This window comes from Mesocricetus auratus, unplaced genomic scaffold (genome assembly GCF_017639785.1).
Source record: "Mesocricetus auratus isolate SY011 unplaced genomic scaffold, BCM_Maur_2.0 Super-Scaffold_100020, whole genome shotgun sequence".
NCBI classification, from domain to species: domain Eukaryota; kingdom Metazoa; phylum Chordata; class Mammalia; order Rodentia; family Cricetidae; genus Mesocricetus; species Mesocricetus auratus.
In genome coordinates, this window is record NW_024429201.1 from 20,002,351 (window position 1) to 20,023,561 (window position 21,211).

Consider the following 21,211-nt stretch of genomic DNA (forward strand, 5'->3'; position numbering starts at 1 on the left):
AGCTGGCACACACCTTTAATCCCAGCACTCAGGAGCCAGAGACAGGCAGATCTCTGTGAGTTGGAGGCCAGCCTGATCTACAGAGCAAGTTTCAGGACAGTCTCCAAAACAATACAGAGAAAATCTGTTTTGAAAAAAACAAAAAACAAGAAAAGATCAAGAGTAATTGGGGAAAATTGTTTTTTGGTTATCTGCCTTGTCACCTCCAAATACCTTCATCTGTACCTAAATAATTAAAATTCTTTCAGTGCAACATGGACATACCCATGTCCATTGAGGTGAACAAGATTAGCCTATGGACGTCTATGCTGGCTCCATCCCTTGGTATTGTAATTAGTGCATCAGTGAACATGGATATGGAATGGACTTAGGGTCTTTTGTGTGTGTGTGTGTACCCAGGAATGGTACAGCTAAACTATATGGTTGTTCTGTTTTTAGGTTGTTTTTTTTTTTTTAAACACTGCTTATTTCTATGGTTTCTGTTGCATCATCAGCAAAAGCAGTTCCTCTTTCCTACTATCCTTGCCAGCATTTGTTGTCTTTTTTTTTTTTTTAAGCCAATTCCAGTGGATGTAAGATGAAATCTCAGTGTAGTTTTAATTTACATTTCACTTACGCCTAAAGATGCAGAACACCTTCTGATATCTATTGTTCATTTCAGTACAGTGTTTTGAGACCTTGGGTAGCCGTTTGCTGGGTAACCACAGACAAGTGGGGTTATTTCTGTGCCCTGCATTGTATTCCATGGGTGTTTTTGTGGCGTGGTGTGATTTCTGTTACTGTGATTCCAGTGTAATCTGCATCAGGTGTTGTGATGCCTCCAGCACTGCTGTGTTTGGGGTTGTCTTTTGTCTTTGGTGATTTTGTATGGGTTTTGAATTGGTAGTAAGGTGGTGGTTTTTCTTAGAACTTTCCCTGCTGTTTCCTTGTTTTGTACTAACATTTTGACCACCATGTGTCCTATGAACAAGTTCTTGGTGTTAATGTAGGCATTGTAAGTGGTCTATTTCTCTAAGCTTGAGAGGGTTTTTTTCTGCTATGATTTTTTTTTTTGACCAGGTTCTATCCTGTAAATTCTTAGGTTTGGTTTTTGGATCATATTTTGGAGTTCTTCAACATTGTAGTCGTGCTTTATTTTTTCTTTGAAAAAGCTTTTCTGTTTGAGTCTAGTGTTTCTTGACGTAGTCTTTTCCTTTCTCTGTTTTAAAAAATAAGATTTTTATTTTCTGTGTCTGAATGTTTTGCCTATGTGAATGTATGTATATCATATGCGCGCAGTGCTCATGGAGGCAGGAAGGTGTTGGCTCCCTGGAACTGGGTTACAGACAGCTGTGAGCTGTCCTGTGGGTGCTGGGAATTGAACCCTGGTCCTCTGGAAGAGCAACCACCGAGCATCTCTCCAGCCTGTCCTTGACCCTTGGCTTACATACCTTTCTTTCTTTTGCTTTGGTGCTTCTTTTGTTTATTTTAATTTCGTTTATATGAAATTTTCATTTCTTACATTTCTGTTTTTAAAATCTCAGTTAACTTACTGAATGTCTTTTATTTGCTTTTTTTAGCTATATGGCTGGGATTTTCATTCATTTTTACCTACTTCCTCCATGCTGCTGGCTTTCTTCTAGATGCTGGTTTGATTTCTTCCCTAATTTACCTCTGTGTATTTATATCCTTTTTGAGGACATTGATCATTTTTTGCTATTAAACTTTGAAGTCATCTGGCATTGCACCCACTCAGTCTGAAGTCACCAGTGGAGTTATGATCTTTGAGGGAGTCTTGTTGCCTTGCCCATTCACATTACTTGTATTTCTATGTTGTAATTTGTGTAACTCTTGGTTTAGATATTTTTCCCCATTCTATTTAGAGATCTTGTTAGTAAGTAGTCTACTTTGATGGATTCAGTCAGTTTCCAGTTCCATTTAGTGAGAGGCAAGTAATTTTGTTGTTGTGTTTTCAAGACAAGGTTTTACTCTGTGCTCCTGGTTGTCCTAGAACTTGCTCTGAAGACCAGGCTGGCCTCGAACTCACAGAGGTCCACATGCCTCAGCCTCTGGAGTAAAGGTGTGCACCACTACTGCCTGGCACAAATAAACTTATACAGGCAGTGATAGCAAGCAGTACAAGAAAGGCACATATTCAAAGTCAATGGGATAGTCTACTTGTTAGCAGGAAATAGGAAGAAAACATCATGCATGTTTTGTGAAATTAAAAAATAGAGTAAATGCGGAAATATTAAGTGGGTCAGACGAAAGAGGCAGGGACTGGGGAGGAAAAGGTCAAATAAATGAAAGGGAAAGAAGAGTGAAGGTTGGGAAGGGAAGAGAAAAGAAGAAGCTGAGTATGGCAGCACACACCCTCTATTCCAACATACAAAGAGGCAGCGAATCTTTGAGTTTGAGGTCAGCTGGTCTACATAGTGAGTTCAGGGCAGCCAGGGATATACAGAGATGCTTATCTCAAGCAAATAAAATTACAAAGATGAGTTCACTGGTTTTTGGAGAGAGGGCTCAACTGTAGTATTACAGAGGACCGGAGTCAGATTACTAGGACCCAAACCTATTATCATGTGTCAACTCCAAGGTTACTTGCAGTCACCTGCACATACCTACACAGAGATACAGACACAATTTAAAAGTAACTGGGGGTAGCCGGGCAGTGGTGACGCACACCTTTAATCCCAGCACTTAGGAAGCAGAGGCAGGCGGATCTTTGTGAGTTCAAAACCAGCCTGGTCTACAAGAGCTAGTTCCAGGACAGGCTACAAAACTACACAGGGAACCCCTGTCTTGAAAACAAAAAAAAAGAAATAGAAAAGAAAAAATAAGTGGGGGTAGAGAGATATTCAATGTTTACTTATTGATCTTTCAGGACCCAGGCTTGGTTCTTAACCTCACAACCCCAGTTTCAGAGATTCTGATGCCCTTTTCAGATATATATGCAGGCATATATCTATACGTATAACACACACAAAAAAATTAATCTTTTAAAAAATTCAAAATTCCACTAGAAGTTTTATACTAGAAGAGAAAATAATCAGGGCATTAAAAACGTTGATGATGGAAATACATAAGCAGATACATTAAAGGTAGTAGAAATATGTGAAGTAAATACACTAAATACAAAAAAGGAAGGGCACACATTGGTATGGAGTCTTACTTAGGCCCTTGAAAAGTGAATCATGCCAGGGATATACAGGTTGTGAGAAGGTCATTCATACTTGGGGGCTCTTGGCTTTCTTATAGTTTTTTCTGGCCGTAAGCTTGTGTGAGTGTCTTCACTTTGGTAGATTCGCTTCGTTGAATGCCAGGGTCCTCTGCTGGCCACCGCTTTGCTTTGTGTACACTGAGTGCTTCTCCCATCTTCCTGAGTGTGGGAAACAACCCTACCACTGAGATCTGGGTAGGTAGAACTCTTCCTACTTTTAAATCCCACTAAGTATTAATCACCCTGCTGGTGGAGCTGTGGGGGTCAGGTAGTCCTGTGTTGCTTGGTTTGGTGTTCTGAGTTCATGACATATAGCTGGCTCCAGCGGTGACTCTACCTGCTGACACCAGGTTGACCTCAAGCTTGTGAGCACCAAAGTCTGGATTGCCTTTTCCTATATACTTCTCTGCCTATACAGCATCTGGCCTTCATACTCTGAAATTGTCTCCCAGGATTGTCCCTCATCCTGGGCCTATGGCAGGTTGAATTTAGGTCCCCCAACTTCAATTATTCCCTATGCTCAGGTCCCAGGTTACCTCATTTTAAACAATAGGATCCCTGTCAGCCCTCTGAGCCATTGGGAAATTCCTTCCTGCTGATCTGTCCTGGCATAGAGGGGCATGGACTTAGCAAGGCGCATGACTGGATTTGAGGTTTGAGAGAGACTTCTCCTGTGGGTAGGACTCACCTCTGCCTGCCATAAGCATCATGTAACTGGAGCTGGGTTTGGTTTATCACACATGTTTATTTTTAAATTACATCATTTCCCCCTTCCTTTCCTCCCTTCAAACCCTCCCATATATTCCTCCCTGTTGTCTTTCAAATTTCATGGCCTCTTTTTTTCATAATTGTTCTTATAGTCTTGTTTGTGAGACATTAATAGGTCAAGCTTCTGACATTCCCAGGAAACACAATGTCACAACAAACTCCCCAACCCCCTGGCTGGTACAGCCTCTCTGTCCTGCCTCTCTTCTAAAAGCTCCCTGAGCCCTAAGTTACGGGAGTTGTTTATTGATATATCTATCCCTTGGGACTGGGCTCAACAACTCTGCATTTTACTTGGTTGTGGTTTTCTGTATGTTCTTTGTCTGTTGAAAAGAGAAGTTTCCTTGATGATAGTGAACACTGCACTTGTCTGTGAGTATAGGGACAAATATTTAAAATGTGGCTAGGGATTATGCTGGCTTAGTAAAGTGGTGGATGTAGGTTATTTTTCAAGGTCCATGAATTTACTAACTCTGGTACTTGGCTAGGTTGCTTCGTGATTCCCATAATGTTGAGCAGGTTTTAAGTCCAAATAAAGGGCTCTTGTTTACTGCCAAGGTATGGTACCACTACTGCATCCTTAGTAAGGCCATTGTGTCATGCTGCTTACTGATAGGCATCGTCACTGGGTGGAACTGTGGGTTGCAATGGGTGGTGGTGGCGCACGACTTTAATCCCAGCACTTGGGAGGCTGAGGCAGGCGGATCTCTGTGAGTTTGAGGCCAGCCTGGTCCACAGAGTGAGTTCCAGGACAGCCAGAACTGTTATATAGAGAAACCTTGTCTTGGAAAACTAGAAAGAAAAAGCAACTGTTGGTTGCTTCCCTCCTTTGAAAACTTGCATGGTGCCTTCTGGTACCATGAAAACTACTCCTTAAGAAGAAGACATAAGGAAGGATCAGTTCCAACTCAGGGGCCTCTGGGCCCTGTGTCTGAAATTCATGGTGTTTTCAGCAATAGGGACTTACTTTTCACTCCGGAGGGCAACCAAGGGCGATAGCAGTAACCTATAATGTGTTGTTTTACCTCTTCTCTCCTCCTCCTCCCCTATTTATCTCCCTCTCCCTCTCTATTGGTCCCCATCCCCGTATCCCTCTCCATGCTCCTACTTTCTGCCCTAACTCTAGGATATGTGCTCACCTCTGAAGATTTGGAGCTACTTCACTCAATATGCTTTTCTAGGTTCAACCATTTATCTGCAAAGTTTAGGATTTCATTTTTCTTTACTGCTGTTTAGTATCCTGAACGGTATATGTACCACATTTTCATTAGCCTGTTCATCTAGGCGGTTTCCATTCCCTAGCTATTATGAATAGAGTAGCATTGAACATGGCTGAACAAGTATCTGTGGAGCATGATGTCGAATGCTTTGGGCCTATATATGCCAAGAAATGCTATGACTGGGTTGTATTGTGGACCTTTTTGATAGTTCTCCAAAGTTGTTTTCTATAGTGACTATCAGTTTGCAATCCCATCATCAGTGAGTGAGGGTTTGGTTTGGGTTGGTTGGTGATGGTGGTAGTGTTGATCTTTGCCATTCTGACTGGGGTAAGATGAGATCTCAAAGTTGTTTTGATTTACATTTCTCTAATTGCTAGGAACAATGAACATTTTTAATGATTTTTATTAGCAGCTTATTATTTAAATTCTAAGAACTGAGCCATTTGTTGGGGGAGGTGCTTATTGTTTGTTTTTCATATGTTCTAGATGTAAAGTCAGATGTCTTGCTGGCAAAGGTTTTCTCCCATTCTGTGGACTTCCTCTTCACGTGGTTGATAATGTTTCTTTATCTGTGCAGAAGCTTATTAGTTTTACCAAGTTCCAATGTGTTAGTAATTGTTCTCCTTAATTTTGGGGCAAGTAGAATCCTCTTCAGGAAGTCCTTGTCCATGCCTAAGTCATTTGCGGGCACTGCCTGTGTTTCTCCTAGCGGCTTTACGTGTAGCTCTTTGATTCATTGGGGTTAGTCATCATGGGGACAACCAGTTTTCCTAGCACTGTTTGTTGAAAATGCCTTTCCAGTCTTTTTGGCTGAAGACACATGTACTCATTTGGGTCTTTGATTATTTTTCAAATGGTCTACATGTCTGGGCTTTGTTTGTTTGTTTAGGCCAAGTATTATTTGGCCTGAATTATACAGGCATTCCGAAATGGAAATTGGAATTAAAGTATATTTTATTTGCTTAAGTTTGCTCTGCACTTACTAAATACTCAGATACTTCTAACGTAAGCACTTTTATTTTTTCTTCAATTTAAAAGTATTGTGTTTTATGGGAGAGAGACTGCATTATAAAAGAAAAGGCATTATTTGAGTAAGTGCCATTTATATAATGTCAAGCAGATCTTATTAATTAATGAAGGTTTATGGCTGTGTGCTGGGAATATTCGGCCATTACTTTTGAAATGCTGGTGTTGCTCTCCACCTTTAGTTTTTGCCTTCTGTGTCATTGACTTTCTTTGTTGATACACAGATTCTGACTTAGGCTTTTAACGGGTACATATGCCATACTATTTCTAGAGATACACATTAAAGATCTTGGCTGCAGAGTGCATATGCTAACTGTAAACTTGGATTCTAGGTCTCATGCTGTTGCATGTGTCAATCAGTTCATCATCAGTCGGACCCAAGCACTCATGCTGCACATCGATTCTTTCATTGAGGTAAGAGTCATCACTGCCTGTGTAGAGCTACCCTGGCTGTGGCTTCATTATGAAGCTAGTAGTTTACAATGTAAAAATAGTTACTGTTACTGATGGTATTAAAATTGGATACACTATGATGAGTTTTCCTAACTGAAAATAAAAGCTCTCTTTGTGTGAGAGAACATAGGAGTGATGATATACTGCTCACAGAGGAAGTATCTGTAGTTCTCCTTACTAGCTTAAGAGTTCTTCCTCAATATACCGTTCAAATTGTATGTGCAAATTGATTTTCCCAACTCATGAGTAAGTAAACACAAAACAGTAAAATCGGATGAAGTTAACAATCCAAAAGATACATACTGAAAGAACAGTAATAGTTGACCTTGCTGCAAGCAACATTGTACAGTTGGGGTCTTATGTGGCCTCAGTATACTGACCAGACCATTTAGGCGTGACTTTCTATTTTTACATTGACTTTCTTTGTAAATGTAAATATTAACTTATAAATACCTTGTAACATCTTAGTGGCATGAATGCAAAAAGAATAAGATAGTATCTGCCATGATCAAAAAGCAGTACAATTCCTTTTCAGAACTTCTTGCTTGATAACAGCAACTATAACAACTGAAATTATACAAAGGCAGGTCATTTTACTTTTCTTAATAACTTCTTTCCAGTTGTAGCATGGAGTAGAGGACAGGTTAGAGACGTAACTGAATGTGTAGGTGAGGGCAGCTTCATTGATTTTTTTTTTTTTTTTTACTCAATCCTACATGCAGTTTCTAAAAAGAAGGATTTCTTTCCTCTTTCCTCTCTCTCCCTTCCCTACCCCTCTCTCTCATATACATACACATACACATTTGGGTTTTTGGTGGGTTGAGGGGGGAGGTTTGAAACAAGGTTTCTCTGTAGCCCTGGCTGTCCTGGAACTTGCTCTGTAGACCAGGCTGGCCTGCACCTGGGGTTACAGGCCAACTAGAAGGCACTAGCCACCATTCTCTTCTTAAAGTTGGCACACTTTTACAGTGAAAACTTGTTGATGTGGTCAAATGTGGACCTAAGAGTCCATGTAAGCCAGTTTCAAATCCCTTCTCTGGCTGGCATGTTTTTTAACACCTACTAATATTCACTTATTTATCTTTTGAAATGAGTGATAGTATCTTAAGGTTGTGACAATTGGATATATTAGTCTATTATCTTTTCATCCCCCCTCCCACACACACTAGAATAATTTGCATAAGATTGATTACTGTTCACTGTAGATGCACAAATTAAGATACATGGGACTAGGATCAATATAGGCTAATTTTATTCAGGGAGAAGTCACTTACATGAGAAATCAGTGGCCCATAAGTACCAGCTCCAAGGATCCACACCTAGCTGCTCTCTGTGACCCAAGAAAACCAAGAGAGAGCAAGCCTGTCCAGGACCCCAGACCAAATCCCACATGCTTATGCTCATGTATGCACATGTGACCACGCCCCTCTGGCACCACAGGCGTGGCTAGTTTGATCTCTCGCTACAGTTCACTTTCGTCTCTGCTGGTTGGTAGTTGGCTTGTGAACAGCAGCAGTTTAGGTTTAGGTTGTTAACCACCTTGTTACCTCTACTGCTTCATACAAGGGTGAATGAATATCCCCGTGATACAGTTCCATTATTTGTTTGATTCATTTGTTGGTTGCTTCTTTGAAATAGGGTCTCACTCTATAGCCTAGACTGGCCTGGAATTCACTGTATAATCTGTCTGGCCTTGAACTTCTGCCTTAGTTTCAGTGTTTGGGTTGTACACCTGGAAATCAAACATTTTACTTTAAAGTACTGCTTATGGGCTGGAAAGGTGGCTCAGTAGTTAAGAGTACTGGATGTTCTACCAGAGGACCCAGGTTCAATTCCTAGCATCCACATGGCAGCTAACAAGTGTCTGGAACTCCAGTTCCAGGGGAACCAACAGACACACATGCAGAAAAACTATCAATTCACATAAAAATAAATCATTTAAAATTTGAAGTATAACTGAGCAGTTGAGAAGATGGCTCAGTCTATAAGGTTTGCTATGCAAGCATGAGGACTTGAATTCAGATACCCAGCACTCAGCATAAAAATCCAGGCATGGCATTGCATGCCTGTAATCACAGCACTGTATGGGTTAGAAACAGGAAGATCCATCACTCACATGAACATGCACTGCACACAAAAACCATAACTGAGTGTAGTCTGTCATTAACAGTGGCATTGTAGGCCTGGTGAGATGGCTCAGTGGTTAAGAGCATGCGCCACTTCTCTAGAGGACTCACAACCATCTATAATTCCAGCTCCAAGGGACGACTCCCTTGACCTCTGTGGGCACCTGTACTTATGTGTACCCCCTCCCCACATACACATGATTAAGAGATAATTTGTTAAGTGGTTTTTCAGCCCGATACTTTCTGATACCTCTTTAATCCCAGCACTTGGGAGGCAGAGGCAGGTGGATCTCTGTGAGTTCCAGGACAGCCTCCTCTACATAGAGAAATCCAGGACAACCAACAATATACAGAGGAGGGACTCCATCTCTAAAAATCAAAAAGGAAACAAATAGGCTTTTTAATCTTTTCTATCACAATCTTGGTCTTTGGTAGTTGCTACTTCAGGGTTAGTTGGTTGTCTATCTTATCATCACTTGTTTGCGAGGCAATTTTGGAGTTGGGAATGTTTTCAGTTTTTTTTGAAACAAAGTCTTAGGTATCCTATTGTGGCCTTCAGCTGTCAAGTGCTATACATCGGGGTTTAATTCAGTCTTTTTGTGCTCTGTTACCTTAGCATTTCTATTAAGTATAAACCTTTCCAGCACATTGGGCACTTTAGAATAGGGGTAAAATGTGTTTGTTGTACAACAGAACCTCTTTGCACTGGCTGGTGATGAGGAAGCAGAGGTGCGGAAGAATGTGTGCCGGGCACTTGTGATGCTGCTTGAAGTCCGGATGGATCGCCTGCTTCCCCATATGCATAATATAGTCGAGGTAACCCAGGCAACGCAACAATTGTAAAGATAGAGTTTTTCTAATTTATATAATATCTTTGAGGGGAGGGGCATAATGCAGATATGGTTGTTTTTAAATTGTAGGTCCTCTTGGTGGTTTTTCTTTTGTGAGATTTAAAATGTTATGGGAGGAGTTTTTAACCATCTATATAGGTTTTAATCATCATAATTAGGAAATTCTCATTAAACATGGTCTAGATCAAGTTATGGGTGTTTGGGGATATTAGTTGACATTCTTGGATTGTTTTAAAATAGAATTTAAAAATTGAGTTTGCTTCACATCAACAAGATTGGTTTGATTCAGGCTAGAGCCAAGCTTTCCCATCTGACTTCAGATTGCTGGACGTAATCACACTCATTCATTAGATGGCTCTCCAGGTGCTCTGACCAGTGTCTTGCCCAGAGCCTCACTTCTGCTTCCAGTTTTGTCTTGTGGGGTGGGAGTTATGGTGTGTTAGACTCTGGAGAGATGGCACAGTAGTGAAGAGTGCTTATTGCTCTTGAAGAGGTTGAGGGTTCCAGCCCTAGCTCTTGGAGGCTCACAGCTGCTGGTAATTCCAATTCAATGAGATCCACTTCTACTGACTTTAGTGGGCACTTACAGACCAGCAAGCACACACAATACGTAAAAGTAAGAAGTCAATAAGTAGATTTTTTAAGGTGTGTTAGGAAAAATGCTGGCATTTACAATGTGTAGCACCCTCTGTTATTAGAAGTATAGAAATGGTGTCTTGAGTCTGTTTGTGAAGTCAGCTATGATTGATTGAAAGGTTAGAGTTTTTGAAGTTAATCAGAAAGTTTAAAATGTTATCACTTGGTGTAGGTCACAGGTGGAGGGCATAATTTATAATGTTATGTAGTATTTTATTCAGCAGTACTCGCAGCCTAGTATTTGACGTGCGGTGGAGTAGAACAGGCCTATGACATTTGCCGTGCAGTGTGTTTCAGTCCAGGAGAGAGTACTAGAACTTTGTTGACAGGTATACTGGGAAATCCCATAAGTCGTAGTTAAGGAATGTTAGAACTAGGTGTGGTAATCCACACCTGTAATCCTGTCACTTAGGAGACAGGAGGATCCTAAGTGTGCGGCCGTATGGGCTGCATGATGAGCTCCAGACCAGCCTAGGAGCCATGCTGATCCACCCTGCCTCCAGAAGACAAAAACATGAGGAAAGAAATGTAGCTTTCTTCCCCAAATTTAAAAAATATTGATTTATATGTTACTTTTGATATGGAGAAAAGGTCTGTCTATAAGAGAGAAGTTGTTAATTTAGAAATTCTTCATTTTAAGGAAGATATATGGAGTTATTTTTGTTTTTTCTCTGATTAACATTGACATGTCAGAAAATTCAGCAGTTTCCCTCTATACCCCTGCACAGAAGCAGATCTGTAATGATACGAATGAGAACTTTTTGGTCTTGTTTTAAAGGCACATAGGGAGCTTTAAAAGAGAGAGAGTATAGGTTGGAACCATGATTTACAGAATATAGGGTCAGGACTAAATCACTATTTGCTGTCCTGGATAAACTGATGATTCGTATGGATTCCCTTCACAGTACATGCTGCAAAGGACCCAAGACCAAGATGAGAACGTGGCTTTGGAGGCCTGTGAATTCTGGCTGACTTTGGCTGAACAGCCAATCTGCAAAGATGTACTTGTAAGGCATCTTCCTAAGTAAGTGTCCCTGCTCACAAGGACTGTCCTCAGCACTCTCATACTCGGGGTTCTCTCACCATGGAGGGTCTTCTGAAGGAGTCAGACTTCATTGTTAATGTGATAGGTTTCCAGGATTACCTTTTTGTAAACTACATGGAAATAGTTTATTCACGTGTTGTGAGGGGATGCTCAGGTGCCAAAATAGGTACATGGAAGTCAGGAGACAGATCCTACCTAGCATAATTGCAGTGTTTAGTTACTGTTGGTCTTATTTTGGAACCTTTGAGCATGAAGGTTTGGCTGGCCGATATTTCTTGAACCTGCCCCGTTCATATTTTTTGAGTTAATAGGAACAGCGATGTATTGCTGGATATGCTCAAGGACTATATTACCACTGTTACCATTGGTTTAATTAGTGAACATATTAAAACTCTGGATCTTTAGAGTTTTGTTTAATCCTTTCTAGGTTGATTCCTGTATTAGTGAATGGCATGAAGTACTCAGATATAGACATTATCCTGCTTAAGGTAAGGAAACTGTTCTGATTAGGGAAGATTCTAAGGATTCAGACATTATGCTGGCCTGCTCCTGTCACCTGGCAGAATGCACTCAGGCGGTGCCCTGATCAGCCCAGGAGTCCATGATTGAGTAGTCTGCATGCAGGTGCAAAGGACCCCTTTAAAAAAAGACTCCTGGCCACTTATACTCTCTTTCCCACGGTTCCCCTCTTCTCTTCTGTCCTCTCTCTGTCTCTATGTCTTTACCTCTTTTCTTTTTCCTCCCCACCTCTAATAAAACTGCTCACTTAAGCTCTATCTGCCTGGCATATTTGTCCCCCACCTTGGTCACCCTCGCCTGCCAAGTTTCCCCATGCAAGGTCCCCCTTGATCTTAATCATAACAAATATAATATCCATATTGATAATAAACTTTGAATTTGATGCTAGGACATTTATTTAAGATAGATCCTGTGTGAAGACTTCCTGTTACCTATGACAGGCTACAGGCGTTCAAAGTAAAACACCTGTGATGAATTTTCATGGTAGTAAATACTTTCATTGATAGTGACATTTGGATTTTCCTTAATTTACCTTTGACCAAAGCTATTTTATATTATTTTTAGTTTGTAATTTATTTGTTAAACCCTCTTATTCTCTGCGGATTTCTTTTAAATATGCTGACCTGAATTTGACTTGGGTTACTCTTATTGTACCAATTAATAGTTGTAAGGAACTATAACCTAGCAAGTGTCACAGGGACCTGTTTACTGCAGAGGGGAGTAGTTTTCTCTCAGGAAGGACACTCCAGAATCCTGTGCGTGACCCATATGATGTTCTGGTTCCTTTACTTACGTAGGTATTAATTGCCTAAAGTAGAGTAGCCACAGAAGGGTTCTCTTTAAATAACAACAGGGTGATGTGGAAGAGGATGAAACAATTCCTGATAGTGAGCAGGACATAAGGCCACGGTTTCATCGCTCAAGGACAGTGGCTCAGCAGCATGAAGAGGATGGAATTGAAGAGGAAGATGACGATGATGATGAAATTGATGATGATGATACAATTTCAGACTGGAATCTGAGTAAGTTGGATGGGTAAAGCATGGTTACTTACTTGGATAAATTCTTTTGTTGGTGTGTAGTCCAGTTCTTAGGAAGCTGGTGTCAGCCTGAACTGTGTACTGGGTTTTATTTGTAAGTTTGTCCAGTCATCACCATGATCAGTAATGTGGGATAATTTTGTTACCTTCATCCCCCCTAGCCATCAGTCTATGTCTGCCTAAGGATTTGCTGCTTACAAATGGTCCTCCTTCCTAACCAGGTTTTACTTGACATCCATGTTGTAGCATGTACACATAGTTTTTTTCTTTGCTACATATTTTTCCTTGTATCAGTTGGTGGATAGTTGTGTGTGGAGAGTAAGGATCCGTGAAGGTTTGTGTGCAGGTGTTTGGGTGGACGTTTTCAGATCTGTTGTATCCAACATAAAGTTGCTGGGTCAAGATACTCTAATAACCACCAGCATGTTTTACACGGTAGCTGCACCATTTTTTACTTTAACAACAACAGCATCACCATTGGTTTCTTGAATTTATAATTCTTATCCTATTGCCAATCTAATGAATGTAACTAGGAATCTTTGATTTTTATTTCCCTTAGAGTATGCTCTTGTATTTAATAATCATCATATTCATCTTGTTTTGTTTTTGCTTTTGCTTTTGTTTTCCATATTCAAGTCTTACTATGTAACCATGGCTGATCTGGAGCTCATTATATAGACCAGGCTGACTTCGAAATTTTATCAATCCATCTGCTTCTGCTTCCTGAGTACAAAGATTACAGGCATGCACTATTACTATGCTCTGTACATCATTATTTTCCTTTAAAGGCTGTTTTCCTGACAAGTTTTGTATGTTGATATAATTGTCACTAAGAATAGATTAGGGAGCTTCATACTCAAAACTTATAAAGCATATATTTTAAAGTCCATCAATTTCCTGCCTCCCTAACTGCAGTTATGGATGGTTATGAGCTACCATATGAGTACTGGGACCTGAACCCCAATCCTCTGCAAGAGCAGCAAACTTTTTATCTGCAGAGCCATCTCTCCAAGCCCCTGGCCCACACTCTTAACTAAAGTTAAGGCTTGCTTGCCTTGAATTTTTCCCCTTGCAGGCACTTGTCACATCCCTCCTCCAGCCATAGATTAGACCATGGCCATGTCTTCTGAAAAGTGGTTCTGATTTCACAAAGTAATTGGATCTACACGTCAAGGAAGGCTACATGCTGTTACCCTGGCCTTAGGGTACCACTGTGCTGCTGTTTAGTTCCTTGATAAAAAGGAACCACAGGGTGGTTCTCATGTGGCAAGGACCTCATACATGGTTCTCCTGTTTGGTTTTTGCTTGCTATCTGGTTTTTTAACCTCTGCTCCTCTAGTTCAGGGTTTCCTACCCTCAACATTAAAGACATTTGGGCTCACATAATTTCATTTTTGTGAGAATTGTCTTACATACAAATTATGGCAATCGATAGTGTCTCCATACCTTATTAGATGCCCCTGTAACAGAAAACATCCTGGTAAGGCCCCACACCTTATTATTTTCCATAACTTCATGATTGTCTTGCAATGTTTATCATCCAGAAACACATAATTGATATTCTACCTGTTTAATTTCTTACACCTAACTTTTAATTTAAGAATATCTAATTTGCTCTGCACTGTACCAAAGATTTCGTTCATATGCATAACACATTTAGTCATTCCAGCAACCTTAGTAGGAAGGGAATCACTAAAGGTTGGCATAGATATATAGTACTGATAGCAAGTTTCATTCAGCAAGTGATCACATCCCATTATCTTTATACCCTGCCAGAAATTCTTTGCACATAGAGAAAATTCTAATTGAGCCTTTTAGGGGTAAATCCAGATTTCCAAAATGGACACCAGATTGCATGTACTTGCTGCTGCTCTTTCTGTGTATCTTCAGCACATAGAAATTTTCTTTTGTTGTTTGTCAGTGTGTTATTCAGTTTACAGGTCTACCATACGTGTGAAAACTGAAACCTTCTAGTAGATAATGTGTTTCTTGTAGGAAACCTAACAGTGTTTATTGTTGTACAAATTTTGCCATTGATTAAAGTTTGTGATCAACTATTTGCTATGTCTAGCTCACATTGGAAAAATTAAACTTTATATCTTTGTTATTTCAATTTTATTATCTTGCTAATGAAATCTTAGCTGTGTTGTAGTACTGTAGTTTTATAAAGAATTATTCCACCATATTGTATGTGATAATGACTTTTATTCCAATTTTATGTGGTTTAATAAGAAATGATATACTTACTGAACACTGAGCCCAGCAGTAGTGGTAGACATGCCTTTAATCCCAGCACTGAGAAGGCAGAGGCAGGCAGATCTCTGAGTTTGAGACCATTCTGGTCTACAGAGTGAGTTCCAGAACAGCCAGAACTACACAGAAAAAAACCTGTCTTGGAAAAGGGGAGGGGGGCACTAGGGAGATGGATCAGAGGTTAAGAGCACTGGCTGTTCTTTCAGAGGTTCTGAGTTCAATTCCCAGCAACCACATGAGAGCTCACAACCATCTGTAATGAGATCTGATGTCCTTTTTGGCCTGTAGGCATACATGCAGGCAGAACACTGTATACATTATAAGTAAACCTTTTAGAAAGAAAGGTTAAATAGAACTAAGCTGGTATTTTGTTTTTGAAATTGGGCTCTCTTGTAGCCCTTGCTAGACTGAAACTCGGTGTTGGCCTGGAACTCGGTGCTGAGCAGACCTCTGAAAGATCTGCCCCTGAATGCTGGGATTGAAAGCATGTGCCATTACAGACCTGGCCCTGAGTAGAACTGTTTTAAATATGACTTTTTTTCTGTTTGCTTTAAATAAAGCATATTTTACCACAGAATTTTAACGATAACCATAGCATTCTGGAAGCATTGAGTTTATAGAATGTTAGATTATTCTACAAAGATAGAAGAATCTGTAATCAGGTACAGGTATCTTAATAAATTTTCTAATTTTGTCACAAAAATTTATTTCTTTAGGAAAGTGTTCTGCTGCTGCTCTAGACGTTCTCGCAAATGTTTATCGTGATGAGCTCTTGCCACACATTTTGCCACTTTTGAAAGAATTACTTTTCCATCATGAATGGGTTGTTAAAGAATCGGGCATCTTGGTTTTAGGAGCAATTGCTGAAGGTAAGTCCAGCTTGAATTACAAGTTCTTAATAGATACTAATAAGGCTAAGTTGCTTTAAGGAATTGTTAACTTAGGAAGTGGAGACTTCACTCTGAACTCACATACTGCATGCCTCTGGGGCAAGGTCAGGATGTAGTAGACAGGACAAAGATCCACACTGAACTTGAAAGAGATGATTGAATTCAGAAGCCACCTTAAAGTAAGATTCTGCTAGGCACCACTTTCTTCTTCTAAATAATCACAGGCTTACTTCTAATACCAGCCATATGTTCTGCAGATGTTTTTGTAAAGGAAACTAAAAGAAAGGAATCTGATGTCTGAGGGCTGTTGCTCAGGAAATAGGTTTATTCCCTGGGAAAATCTAGGAAACTTGGTAAGACAATAGTATCATCATCCTCTGTAAAGGATTGTGGTGTTTTTTGTTTTGTTTTTTTGTTTGTCCTGTCTTAGCTGTAAATAACTCAAAACTTTTTATAGGCGTCTTTGAAAACCAGAATTTTCATAACAAAAAAATAAAATTAAATTAATTGTAACCTCCTATATGATACCTAGGAACAATTAGCTCTAGTTTAAATAATTTGGTATGGACTTTTCTGTTTGTAGCACGAGAAATGAACTAAATTTTCCTTTATGGATGCTTGTGTCCTTTGTGTATACAGCTGAGTGTAGCACTCTTTTGAAAGATTGCCGTTCTCTCCTAGGTTGCATGCAGGGCATGATTCCATACCTGCCCGAGCTCATTCCTCACCTTATTCAGTGCCTCTCTGATAAAAAGGCTCTTGTGCGTTCCATCACCTGCTGGACTCTTAGCCGTTATGCACACTGGGTAGTCAGCCAGCCACCAGATACATACCTGAAGCCATTAATGACAGAATTGCTGAAGCGTATCCTGGATAGCAACAAGAGAGTACAAGAAGCCGCTTGCAGGTGGGACAGATGTATAACACAGTGTTCATTGTGAAAGTGAGAGCCTGGTTTTGAGCCAGTAGTAGAATGTTGATCCTAAACCATTAATGGAGTTTTTATAACAAACAGTGTTGCAGTTTTGATGACAAATTTAGTTTTCCTTGGTTCAGTTTTAATAAGACTGACTTGTACATTAGCATATTTTACCCTTTTTTTTTGACTAGGAAATATTTTTACTAATGGCTTTGTTAAACAAACTGTGACTAAGCTAAGCATAAGCCTTTGCTTGCTCTCTTATTCTGTCAACTGAAGTGTGGATTCTCAAAGGAATAACAATTCTAGATACACCTTCACTCTACAGATCCAGTGCCATGACGTGACAGAATGTCCTGCAGACTTGGTGTATCCATAGTGATGTGTACTTAGTGAATCTGTGCCAGAAGCTGTTCTGTTAGAATTTAGGGTACATTTTACTCACATTGAAACTATTTGCCTTCATTTCTACTACTTTCTGTTTCCGGAGCAAGGAGGCCTGCCATTAAATTTGTAACTCTAAATTGCTTCTATCATTGACTCTTATGTGGATTTTAGGGATCAAACCTCAGATACTCTAACACATGCCAGGCAGGCACTCAGCCAGCTTATCTTTGAGTGTTCCTGCCAGTGTGTGTGTTCATGTTTTTGAGATAAGAGTTGTCCATTAGCCTAGGACTTGCTACTAGGCCAGGCTGGCTTTCCAAGTGCCTTCCCAGATCTGGAATTACAAGCAATCACTAATACACCTGGTTTTGTTTTTTGTTTTAAACCTAGGTTCTGGAGTTTACATTCCAGATTGGTGCATTCCCAGCACTCTGACGATATGAATAGTAAGCACCAAATAAACTTGTTGAATGAATAAATACAAGGATCAGAAGTCTTTTTTTTTCTTTTTTCTTTTTTCTTTTTCTTTTTTTTTTGTTTTTTTGTTTTTTGTTTTGTTTTTCAAGACAGGGTTTTTTCTCTGTATCATTTTGGAGGTTGTCCTGGAACTCGTTCTGTAGACCAGGCTTACCTCTGCCTTCCAGAGTGCTGGGATTAAAGGCAAGCGCCACCAATGCCTGGCTCAGATCAGAAGTCTTAATGTGTTAAGAAAGGAGTAACCAAGCAGTGGTGGCTCATGCCTTCGATCCCAGCACTCAGGAGGCAGAGGCAGGCAGATCTCTGAATTTGAGGACAGCCTGGTCTGCAGAGTGAAGTCCAGGATAGGTAAGGCTGTCACACAGAGAAGCCCTGTCTTGTTTTTTGTTTTTTAAGGAAGAGGGCGAGTTGTGGAGATGGCTCAGCACTTAAGAACACTGCAGGGCATAACAGTTCACCACCATTTGGAACTCTATTTTAGGGAAGTAGATGCTCATTGTGGTCTTCAAGGACTCTTGCGTGCACGTAGTGCACATACAGACTCAGGCGTATACACATTAATATTTGAGAGAAATGAAAGCATGCATGTAGAGTGAGGCAAGGGGATACATATGGTGTTACATATAATCTTCTACAAACAAGAGACTTCATTTCCTGTATGTTTCTCTTTTTCATTGCAGTGCCTTCGCTACATTAGAAGAGGAGGCTTGTACAGAACTTGTCCCTTACCTTGCTTATATACTCGATACCCTCGTCTTCGCCTTCAGTAAATACCAGCATAAGAACCTGCTCATTCTGTATGATGCCATAGGGACACTAGCAGATTCAGTGGGACATCATTTAAACAAGCCAGTAAGAATCTGAGGGTGACCGCTATGGGGACATTACAATAAGCTGCAATAAATGCTTAGTGTGTATTTCAAAGTGAAAAGTGTGAACAGTTAGGTTTTGCTACTTTGAGAATATTAATCTTAAGAAAGAGCAGTTGAAATAAGCTTATGGTTAGTGTAGAAATTAGTAATAGCATCTTATGCATACACTTTAAAGGGAAGGAGATTTAAAAAAAAACCAGGGCTCTGGATTTCTACATTTATTTAGTTCCACTTAAGTACCATTTAGCACTGGGCTTCAAAGCTGCCACATCTGGGCATGCTACTCTCTCTTCAGAGTATACCAGGCATTCATTGGGAGTCTACTATATAAAAGTTAGGCTGCACTTCAGCATTTTCAGTCTACCCCTCCCATTCTAAGTGTCTTGGCTGTCATGGTGTAGAATATGGCGTGAGGGTTTGAAAACAGTGCTTAAAGAATTTTAAAATAGCTCAGTGCCCCTGCTGGAAACAGTTCCATAAGATACATGGGCCCTGTAGGAATAGCCTTAACTCACCCGTCTTTAAATTACTCTCAAGGTTGGAGTCAGACAGTCTGTGGTCTGCTTTGGTGTTGGGTGGTTTGCTTAGTTGAGGATAGGTTGTGTGTCATTGTACCCTAAAGCAACAGTCACTGTGTTAGAGGCCACAGCCAGTCCTTCCCCACCCCAAATAGTCTTACCACTTGGGAGTAAAACCTGCGATTTAACAAGCTGTGGGTTATGTTGGGTTTGTGACACACACTTTTGGTTCCAGCATTTGGGAGGCAGAGGCAAATAGCTCTCTCTGTCCTTGAGGTCAGATTTGACTATAACAGTGAGTTCTAGGCCAGTCAGGACTGCATAGTGAGACTATCTTAAAAATGAAAAGGGAAAAGAAATCCAGGTAGTAGATTTTAATGGAATGAGATACTTGCACATATTTTCTTTTAGAAAAATATGTAAAATTACTTTAAATCACAGTAATATGAATTAAAAAGTAGAGTCAGTAGAAAAATTTAGTTAAGGGAGCTATAAAGTGAAGAATGGGTCTTAAAAATAGGTTTGTGAAAGTTTAGTACAATTGCTCCAAATGGACTTTAGTTTTTACAAATTCAGAATGAACTAACTTGTTCACAGATGATAGTGAAGCTTTGTGTTTTTCATTTCTGTAAACAGGAATATATTCAGATGCTAATGCCTCCCCTGATCCAAAAATGGAACATGCTAAAGGATGAAGACAAAGACCTCTTTCCTTTACTTGAGGTATGTGTGTGTGAGAAGGTCAATGAATTGTTTCTCAAAACAGTTTCTGTTGAAATGCTGAATAGGCACATGACTTGTTTTTGTAGAATTTCAAATTTTTTCTTTGAGAATTTCATACATGTATATAATGGATCCTGGTCATATTTTACCCAGATTCCCTCTCCCAGTCTTAAAACTGCACCCATATTCATCCCTCCCAACTTACATGGCCTTTGTTTTAAGGTGAAGTCTCACTGTGTATCCCTGGCTGTCCTGAAACTCATTGAATACACTGAGGTTTTTTGGGGGGGTGGGGGTTGAGACAGGGTTTCTCTGGCTTTGGAGGCTGTCCTGGAACTAGCTTTTGTAGACCAGGCTGTTCTCAAATTCACAAAGATTCTCCTGTCTCTGCCTCCCAAGTGCTGGGATTAAAAGTGTGCACCACCACCATCTGGCCTGAGCTAGTCTTAAACATATGGAGATTCCCCCTATTTCTGTCTCCCAGGTGCTGGAATTAAAGGAGTACATCATTTGTTTTGTTTTGTTTTTCTTTTTAAATAACCTACTGAGTCCAAATGGTATTGTCTGTATGTATGCCCATGAGTGTAGGGCATCTACCGTAGCCACCTACCAGCAGCCTCAACCTCTAAAGAAAAATTACCATTCTGTAGTTGAGCAGCCGTCAGTTACCAACCAATAGCTGCTTAGCTAGGCTTGAACTTCATGAGCCCCTCTCTCATCTGTTGTAGAATATTGACTAGCTTGATCTTGTGTCAGTGTGAGGCCATGAGTGCAGTGGCCTTGTCAGATCCAGAAGACAGCATTTCCTAGCTCTCCTCCTCATCCTCCAACTTCTTCTTAACCCCTCTTCCATGATGTTGTTCCCTGAGCTTGGGGTAGGGAGTAAGTATATAGATGTCTCATCCAGGGCTAAACTCAGCTCTTGCTTGACTGCTTCTCAATACAAAAAGAAGCTTTTCAGACCAAGGTTAAGCTTAATCTTTGACTATAGGTGTAAATGTTTAGAAGTAGTTTGACAACATATCCATGATAGTTGCACTCTAAAGACCTTAACCATGAACCTTTGATCAAGTTTACAGTACCAAGTATGAATTCTCTCCTGTGGAGCAGACTTTTTATTAAATTACAAAATGGCTGGTTGCTCCATAGTAGTCACATCACTACCGTACCATAGGCACAGGAGTCTGCTTGGCAGACTTACTTCCTCACTCTCCAAACTCTGTTCTCATGCTCAAGTTGTATGGCATGTTTGTATAACCTATACATATCCTATACACCCTCTATAGAAA

The 21,211-nt window shown here is 40.2% G+C and overlaps 1 protein-coding gene across 2 annotated transcripts in view; it reads left to right on the forward strand.

Annotated features, from left to right (window-relative positions):
* The window catches only part of Tnpo1 (transportin 1), an 86,195-nt gene that overhangs the window by 48,969 nt on the left and 16,015 nt on the right, over positions 1–21,211 (forward strand). For both annotated transcript variants that reach the window (XM_040729107.1, XM_005065616.4), the window contains exons 7-15: positions 6,546–6,627; positions 9,486–9,608; positions 11,185–11,303; positions 11,752–11,812; positions 12,697–12,865; positions 15,853–16,005; positions 16,708–16,933; positions 18,490–18,661; positions 19,836–19,922. In XM_040729107.1, the coding sequence (XP_040585041.1) occupies positions 6,546–6,627; positions 9,486–9,608; positions 11,185–11,303; positions 11,752–11,812; positions 12,697–12,865; positions 15,853–16,005; positions 16,708–16,933; positions 18,490–18,661; positions 19,836–19,922 (1,192 nt within the window). The remainder of the gene's footprint in view (positions 1–6,545; positions 6,628–9,485; positions 9,609–11,184; positions 11,304–11,751; positions 11,813–12,696; positions 12,866–15,852; positions 16,006–16,707; positions 16,934–18,489; positions 18,662–19,835; positions 19,923–21,211) is intronic.